Source organism: Geospiza fortis, unplaced genomic scaffold (assembly GCF_000277835.1).
Source record: "Geospiza fortis unplaced genomic scaffold, GeoFor_1.0 scaffold192, whole genome shotgun sequence".
Lineage (NCBI taxonomy): Eukaryota > Metazoa > Chordata > Aves > Passeriformes > Thraupidae > Geospiza > Geospiza fortis.
Genome location: NW_005054315.1, coordinates 3,633,133 through 3,642,508, shown reverse-complemented (window position 1 = coordinate 3,642,508; position 9,376 = coordinate 3,633,133). Strand labels below are relative to the sequence as shown.

The window sequence follows — 9,376 nt, the reverse complement described above, 5'->3', positions numbered from 1 at the left end:
AAAAAGTCAATACAAAAGTGTAACTGGAAAAAAAGTCATTGAGTTCTGGAAACAAAAAAGCAAACAACCCAAAAACCTCCAAGGGTTTGAACTTCAAACCAAAATAATACACACTACTTATGTTAAAAATTCAGCTAATTGTAAAATTTTCAGCTAATTGTGTTCTGTATGCACACAAGCATAAATTGAGCAAGAGCACAAGACACAAATTTGGAAAAACTTTTAAATTTCTCCTTGAATATGCCCTACTTTTTACCTTTATATATGCATTTTAGACAGGACTGAAAAATAATGGGAAGTTTTCCCTTACACCTTTCATCACCTAAAAGATAAAATAAATGTCTGAAGTGCAAAGGCACTTCATTAATTAATTCCAATGTTTAAACTTCTACCCTGCTTACAATGGAACAACGTAAGACCAACCATTTCAATATGAGTTAAGTATTACAAAACTGTTTCTCAGAACCTTAATTGGGATTTCCTGGAAGAGAGGTGCTCAGCTTGGACTGATGGCAGCCTTTCCTGTAGGAGGATACACTTCTGCTGAAAGGGCACCTTTGCTAAGACACTCTCTTTCCTGAAACAGCCCATCAGTGAAATGCCTGACCTTCCACACAACACACCAGTTTAGGTCTTTCATTTATAGAGGTTCAGAGAAGGAAGCGGGAATGATCAAAACATGCAGCAGCAGCTACAAGAGAGACAACTGCAATGTCTAGACTCTTCTTTCTGGGAAGGAGATGACTTAGGGATACCATTAAGGCAGGAAAGGGGTGAAGGGAACTGACTAATCACTTTTCAGTGCATGAACTGGAGACACCAGCAATGATACTGGGCACCAGACTTAAAAGGAGGCACTTTATCGCCTGTGGAACACTTTGCCAAAGCCTGGCACAGACAGAAAAGCTGATGTGAATCCCTATGAGAGACTGCAAGTATTTCTGAGATACAAAGACACAAACCCCAGCAGGTTCAGAAAATACACTGAGCTGAAAATAGGCAGACACCAGGAGAGTATCAGGGCATCACATACATTTCCTCTATCTGTTCCCTTCAGTGGTCATAAGTGAACATGAAATGCTGTTTAAACAGACCCTTGTTTTTCACACACATGGCCATTTTTATGGTACTTTCCCTATCCCCTGCCATTTCCAACTACTGCTACCTGCAGCTGCTGGCTGTTTCCAACAGCAGGAGTCAGGGTTGTGCGAAATACCATCCCCTGCCCTGGAAGACCTATTCTGAGTACAGGATAAGGAACAATTTGTCTGCTTGAGGTTAAGAGGCAAAGCACTACATCCTAGCAAGCAAACAAAATGAGTATATATCTTGGCTAAGGAAGGAGCCAGAAGGTACCTTCTGGATGACCTCAAAGCTATGTACCTTGGTCACCTACTGACTAACAAGGAGAGACAATCTGGTCAGCTGTCCAGAGCAGCATGTACTGCTGGGCTGAAAGAATCCCCTGTGGGCTGCAACAACACACTTGTGTCATCCCAGGTGTTGTCTGAAGCATTTGGTGTGGTGTTTCACATGATGCTTTTGTCCTACAAGTTTCATTTCCATCTCAAGATCAAGCGAGTTGAAACTAAATAGCATCCTTTCTGCTGTTTTCATGCACACACAGAGAAACAATATGATCCCAGGAACACTCAAGCGCTCTAATTTTAAGAGCTGCTGTTTAATGCAAGGGAAGAAAATTAGTGTGAATCCTACTAAAAGTAGGTTTCTAAGCCTTGAACTAAGGGCAAGATTCAATGCAAGTACTTGATGTCTATCTAGATTGAAAATGTAATGGTATCAATCTATTTTTTTAACCTAAACAGTAAATAAATACATATATTTGCTATAGCTTTATAAACAGAAAGTTCCACATATTTCAATATGAGTGATTTTACCAGAAAAAGCTAGTCACCCTGCAATCAGCATTTAAAGGAAGATCCAAGTTTAAATATGTGCCATGACACACAACACACATACATGTACATCTATACATCTATATATAAATATGTATATATATACACATCTATATACATAAAATGTCTGAGGAAAAGAATAAGTTAAAAAGATAACTTTTATTCAGTTATCCTTTTTGACGTGCCAATAAATTCTCCAGAAGACTAAAACCCAATAAATTTAATGTCACATTCTTAAGTAAAGAAAATTTTTAAGTTGCATCAAAAGCAACCACTTACTACAGGAAAATTCTATATGGATTTATGTAGTGTCAGTTCCTGCAGGAATGTGTTAATCCAACAAAACACAAACTATTACTTAAAACCCACATGAAAAAAGGACAAGCTACCTCACACAGTGCACTGGCAACAGCTGATGCACTGTTAAGCTCACACCTGAGACTGTTTACAAATGATACTCATGACCTCTGCCCTTCTGGGTTTTTTCAGATTTTGTTTGGGTTTTTGTTGGTTTGTGGTTTTGCTTTTTTTTCTAATGAGTCTTTCCTTCCCCCAAGAGATTTGTGCTTAAAGATGTTATCAGTACATGAACGGCTAAAATCAGCTGCTGTTTTGATAATGGGAATTCGAGCTCTTATACAATTTTTTAAACTGCACTATACAGAATTAATATTTCTGAACAAATGTCTTCTTTCTCACTGAAAATATGCTTTTATTTTAAGGAATTAACTTTTGATAAAACTGAAGCCTTTAAAAAACAAGCTGTTTCACAAGCACTCTCAACAAGATAATATCTGTAAGATAATGAAGACATTATCTCAGTGTCTCTACAACCATAGATAATCATACTGATTTATGAAGAATGCTTGACTTACAGTAAAAATGATGAAATTTGTACTCACTGTGTGCTGTGATCTAAATATGTTATAACTCTGTCTGCTTCTTCTTCCAAACGTTTATTAACATGGTGAAGATATTCTGGGACCTAAGAAGAGAATGACCAGTTCAACTATAAAAGTATGAAAAGGCAGCTAATCTTGTTCCATGACAATCAAACTACATTTTTAAAAGAGTACATGAACTGGAAAGGACTATTCCACCAGAATGTTGTTATGTACTACATAATCTGTATTTTTATTAATCAATGTTACTTCATACTAAAGGTACTATAATTGATAATGTGACTTTAGCTACAAAAATGTCACTGTGTTACTACACAATTGCATCTATCAAATTCCATTACAACCTGGGGTCTGCTCTCCCTGTTGATACCCTTGCCCATATCAACACACATGTGTCTTTTGAATACCTGTGTGCCAGTAAATTTCACCAGACATTAATATACCATGGTACTATCAAAGTTCTTATGTAATCCCAGAGTTGATAAAGCTAACATAAAAACCATCATCTACCACATGCACCTACCTCTCTTTCTTGCATTAATCTTTGGCCTTCTGCAGCATATAAACAATTTGTCTCTTCCAGAAACCTCTGTTCAAATGATTCCTTGTAAACCTGGCTCGAGAAATCAATGTAGTTACTCACATTAAGCTCACAGTAACAGTATCATATTTTGTTTGTCAGGTGTAAGAGGGCAAGTAAAATTTTAAGGATATACACAGCTGTGAGAAATGTCAATGTAACATTACATTAACAAATTTTCTGTTTGCCCACTGTTTTCAGAAAGACTGAGATCAGAACTGACTTCCCAGAGCAGCAACAGTTTGTTTCAGTCATCAGTACTTGAACAGCCTAAATTAACAGGCTTCTGTTTAAGGAACATAGCCCACCATCAGTACCCGACATCACAGCACAGCCATGACATCCAATTCACCTGAGATCTAAACTCCCGCTCATATTTCTGCAGCAAAAAACCTTCCACCTAGCACAAACCAGGTAACTGTCATCAGTGAAATATAAATATGATGAGGAACACATCTTCAGATCTTCCAGGTTTCTCTCAGTGGCCCAGGAAAAATGAATTATATCAAATAAGGTGAACTTTTTCTACGGGGAACAAATGAGGCATGCAAAAAGGGCACAAATAACAATCAGACATTAAAAAAAATTCTGCATAATGACTAAGAGTTTACTACAGAAAGGAAGTAAGTCAGAAAGAACAACTACATAAAGTTATAACAATCTGAGGAACTAGGGATTCATATGTAAACAGAGGGACAGTGAAAAGAAAAAGGGAAAATTCCTTGAGTGTGATGGAAGAATAGAAGAAAATATTTTTTCCAAAACATAGAGCTGTAAAACTCATTACATTCTGACCACTTTTTGCCTCTTAAGGACTCCTAGTTGAAGGTTCCCTGCCCAATGCAGGGGGGTTGGAGCTAGATGATCTTTAAGGCCCCTTCTAACACAAACCATTCTATCACTTCAAAAACCTGGTTTTTTCTCAATGGCTTCTCTCTCAAACAGACTCATTTTTCTGGGATGAGAGAGTAAGCGACAGATTAAAGTCAAGAGGATTAACATGAAATGTAGAAAACCAGGTAAGCTGCCTAACCAGAAAGGGCTTTTTTATGTAGTCTGCCTCTTCAAACTCCTTCACACCTTCAGCTAGGGTTGTAATGCTGTATTGACACTCTGAAATGGAGCAACCTGAGCGGGTTCTAGGAATGAAGGATAACTCCAAAGTTTCACTGCAGATCACACAAGGCTGCAACATTAACTCAAGGACAACCTATGTGGAAGCCAGAAGCACAGCACTTGTCAGTCTCCTTGGTTACTTACTATCTCTGCTCATGGAAAGTTCCAGTCTGTTGCAGCTTGACATGATCTATCTGAAAACCTTGGCCTTCATATGGCATCCCATTCTATCCTCAGCATTTCTAAGAAGCTGCCAGCAGAGGGATGTTTTTGTGATAGAGACCCAAGATCTGGACTCCAAAATGTGACACCTTTGTACAGTGACACAGAGAGATTTTTCTGTTCCTACATTTAACTGGCACTAGGATGAGACAGTAAGTGATTAAGACAGACAAAATACTGCAAATCTATTAAGATCTGAGGCCATTACCTCTGCTAAGGAAAACAGGCAAAGAAGTCTCATTTAAAAACCGTACAAGATTGCACATGGGGTAAAGAAGAGGCAATCACACCAATGTAACCGGCAGATTTTACACACATTTACTAGGTGAACAGGATAATTTTTGTAGGAAAGACAACTCAGGCCATCCACACTGTGTTTCTAAACCAAGCTGTTAGTAGTGAATTTGGCTGTACTCACCTGCAGATCCGAGAGCATGCTCAACAAACTCCGCAGCAAGCTTCTGTCCACAGCTTCACCATTTCGTTCTCGCTCAATCAGCAGGAGAATTCCATCAATAGTCTTGGTTTGAACTTGCTTGTCACTAATGATATGGTTTCTAAATAACTCTAGCCCCATATCCCTATGTGGATATTGAAAATTAGTCACACTGTTGAGTCTTTTGAAAAATCATACATGTTTAAAATATATACAGTGTATATTATATATTATACAAAAAAGACAATATTAATAGTGTGTGCACTCTTTTTGACACCGTCCTCTAACAAAACTGTAACAAAAATTATCCTAAAAATACCAGATCACATGCTACCACAGGCATACACTTCAGTGGAGATCTGTTACCAGCCTGTCCAACTTTCACATAATAGACTACAAGTTCCTCTGCTCATTAAAAAAAAAAAACTACAAACCTTAATCATATACCTTAATAAAAAATTCCCTGGATCGGACAGTCTACATGTAATTCAAAAGTTTTGCTCAAAGCATGAATTCTTTGTATCTTTAGGATCTTACCACCTCTATCAGATTCTTGTTTCATTCTAAGATGATGAGGAATGGTGCCTCTATGCCATGAAGCAGCTAATTGCTAAATATTGAAAACTGAGCAATCCTAGATAGAACTTGTTACCTCTGACTTCTTCACGTGCATCAGGATTTCAACAAAAGAATTTTACCAGTGGGAGAAAAATAAGACAATGTATGAACAGACCTCATCAACAATGTTTAGTAAAAAGAAGCCTAACACAAAGAATTGGAGGAAAACCCCTAAAGCTGGGAACAAAAGATGTCCACTGGACAAGCAAGCTGGAGAAAGATGCCAGGTTCTTCAGACAGCCTGAGGAACTCACAAGAGCACATTAGCCAGCCAGGCAGGGACAAGAGATGCTCTTACTTCCATGCTTTATCTACTATTTTTTTTTTTGTGGGGAGGGCACTTCAGATAAAGCAGTAACAATGCCAGAAATTTTTGGCAAAATCTGGGCTTGTTTGCTTGGGCAATGATGTAAAATGCCCCTCAGGGGGGATGCTTTAAAGCAGAATGCCCAAAGATGTGACCATGGTGAGCTGAAAGTAAAAAAGCATCATCAAGTGACCAGAGGTGGAAAGATAATCTGCACCTTGTCATTGTATCTGACTTACTTAAAAAAACAGAGCAAGAAACTGAATGTTGAATTTTGTCAAAACCAGGAGCACCTACAGTAATGCTGGGCCAGTGCTAAGGTGGGAAGCAGCAGTCAAGGGGAGGTTCCCACAGACTCAGCCTCACCAGGCTCTGACAACAACAGTTACACATAAGCCTTGATTTCAAAGCCCACGCTCACAGACCTTCCTCTTTTATCCCCCCTTGACAGTGAATATTCCTGGGGAAGGAGGACATGACACATACATATGCTGACACATGCATCCTCATAAACTGACACAAAATTTTAGAGAACTATTATATAGATCAAATATAATGTGAAAAATTTATTTTCCATCTTTGCAAATGTAATAGCACATCAACACTCTAAAGATTATAGGAATACTTACATGGATACCTACCATATAGAAGGAAGCACTGAATTCTGAAGCACATATGTACGATCCAAAAATAAGAAAATGCTTCTGATCATGATCTGAAATATATAAAGAAAATATTTTTCTCTTCACCACCACGAGGTATTTTAAATTATAAAACAACTTCTGAAAAACTATATCCCAGGCACACACCTCATTTACTGATGTAGGTATTTTAAACTTTTATGGTGACTTGTACAGCCACGGGTATGCCATCTATTGAAGTTAATACTATTACTTGGTGGCATTCCCAAGTACATCCAAGACAGTTTTCAAATTCATAACCATTGACTAAATAGTTTTATTATCTTGTTAGGAGTTTTACACCACTGATATACAAAGCTATTCAAACAGTACCTCTAATAGTCAGTGTACACCCTGAAACAGCATGCTGGCATGCTTCTTGCTTTAAAACAAAAAAAAAACAAAACCAAAAACCAAAGGTTTAAACTAAGACAGTAATAAGCTGTGGAACAGATCTGTTCATAGTAAAAGTTAGCTGCCAAATTCGTAAGAAAAATAGAGATACATTAAATCCAGCAGTCAAAAGAAGGTATAAAAATATTTTATCTCTTTTTTAAATTAAAGAAGTGGGAGGAGGAGGTGGTTTTGTAGCTTACTAGACTTTTACATTCAAAATCCATTTTTAACTTTGCTCATAAGGAGGCTGCCCAACTCTCAGTTTAGCATTAGTCTAACTCCGGATGTCAGTACCTCCCCCCAGGCCAGACAGATTTCTATTCCCAGCTGTCCACCTACTCCTTTCCTAAAAGATTTCATTGCCCCTGAAGCAATTCTCAGGCTGATATAGCTACTGGCCAAGCATATTAAAGCAAAACAGCAGTAAAGCTGATTTTTTTTTCCTTAAATAGCACAAGTGCTAACCCAGCACATGGGCAAGAGAGCCACTTGCTACAGGTTGTTACTTTAAGGAAGAAAAACAAAAAGAATGCTTAGAAGTAACTAAAGCAAACAGTGTTCACAGCAAAAGCCCTTTCATGAAAACACAGGTGCATACTAACCACATTTTCAAGGCATTCTCTTCAACTTTGTTTCCATCAGACTACTGAATTCAAATAGTTTCCCTAACACCTTCCATTTTTAATTCAGATAAAAATCATATACCTCTGCCCAAACGTCACAGGAAAGGGAAGAACAGTGGATTTGAGGAATGAAAATAGAAATTCAACCATATGAGGCATCAGCAGCCAAACTAAGTGAGTGACAATGCAATAAAAACTCATTGTAAAATGTTAGTTTGGAATTACAATGATGCCTTCTTAAAGGCAGTTTTCATAGAGTGTGTTTCAGAGAGGACCTTTTCTGTAACAAATCATTGTGGAGGTAGAAGACAAAAAAAGGCAGATAGAAAGCAAGTTTCATTTTTTTATCCTTTCTGTTTCTTAGCTGTATAGTCAGGATAATAATCTCTGCTTTGAAAAAAAAATTTACAAGTTAACCTAGTTCTTGGAGCTATCTAAAAGCAAAGACTCCCCAAATTACTTAAAATTATGAACAGCAAACAAATTCAGCATTTCTTGGTTAGTTTTTCTTTCCTCCCAAAGAAAGAAAGGCATCAATATATTTGAGTGATGTTCAGTCCTTAAATGAACCTATCAAAGTCAGAGTTAACAGAACCTACATTTCAACAACAGAAGTTCCCTCAGCCAGCAAAGGGGAAAGTGAAAAGCAATGCTAAAACTTGGAGGAGGAGATGCAGTGCAGTCCCAAGCTAAAACTATGACAAACTAATTTTAGCCAGATTTCATACCTCAAGGATATATACTCTGAACAAACATTCAACTTACCATTTGTCTGCAATGATCTTGCCAGCATTTATTTATCTTCTTTAAAAATAAAAGACTATCCAGAGAATCTGTATAGCACCCATTAAGGAAAACTAGTTTGTTGGTTTCTTTAGAGGCCAGATTCTGGAGATGATCTTTGCCAGCCATTAGGCAAAGCTGCTCCATGGATATTCCAATGCTACTGTGCCTGCCAGGGATAAACCATTAATTGCAGAGCTGCCCAGCACAGTGGTTGGCAACTCTCCAAAAGGCCTCCCTGTGTTTTCAAGGAATAACACTCCCAGCTCTTCAGTAATACCATCTAGTGGCTGCACTGTGCAACCTTAATATAGATTTAAACAAGAAATCCCACCAGCATCAAACACACATTTGTCACCAACTGAGGTGAGAGGGATGGAGAGGTTATTTTGTTTATTTAATGAGTTCACACTGAGCACAACAGGAGTGACCCTAATCTCTTAAAAGCAGTTACAGTTCTAAATAATCCTCAACAAATCCAAATACCACTCTTTTCATATACATCTCCAGGTCACCCTAAGTAATCTACAGAGTCTTCTTCATTACACAACAGATCCAACTGTTATTTACAAATAAAACAGTTCTGATGTATCTCACAAGTAAATCTAAACGAGGCTTTACCTTCTTCTCCCACACATTATCATCATTTCCAACTCATTCTGGCCAAATCTGATTAATCTGATCTCATGCCTTAGGATACAAAATAGCACACCTGCAAAATATTAAATTTTCAGCTCTCCAATCTACCATCACCCTGTCAAGAGGGCAAGGTCAAAGCAAAGTTTGAAAACACTAGT

At 37.8% G+C, this 9,376-nt stretch overlaps 1 protein-coding gene across 3 annotated transcripts in view; it reads right to left on the bottom strand.

Moving 5' to 3' along the window:
• CUL4A (cullin 4A) overlaps nucleotides 1-9,376 on the bottom strand; it is a 34,738-nt gene that overhangs the window by 19,297 nt on the left and 6,065 nt on the right. Inside the window, exons 4-8 of one of the 3 annotated variants that reach the window (XM_031056156.1) lie at nucleotides 8,562-8,631; nucleotides 6,739-6,812; nucleotides 5,155-5,317; nucleotides 3,342-3,431; nucleotides 2,819-2,901 (exon numbers count right to left, since the gene is read on the bottom strand). In XM_031056156.1, the coding sequence (XP_030912016.1) occupies nucleotides 2,819-2,901; nucleotides 3,342-3,431; nucleotides 5,155-5,317; nucleotides 6,739-6,812; nucleotides 8,562-8,631 (480 nt within the window). Of the gene's footprint in view, nucleotides 1-2,818; nucleotides 2,902-3,341; nucleotides 3,432-5,154; nucleotides 5,318-6,726; nucleotides 6,813-8,561; nucleotides 8,632-9,376 lie in introns of those variants that run through there. The other 2 variants (XM_031056157.1, XM_031056158.1) reach the window with 2 other exon arrangements.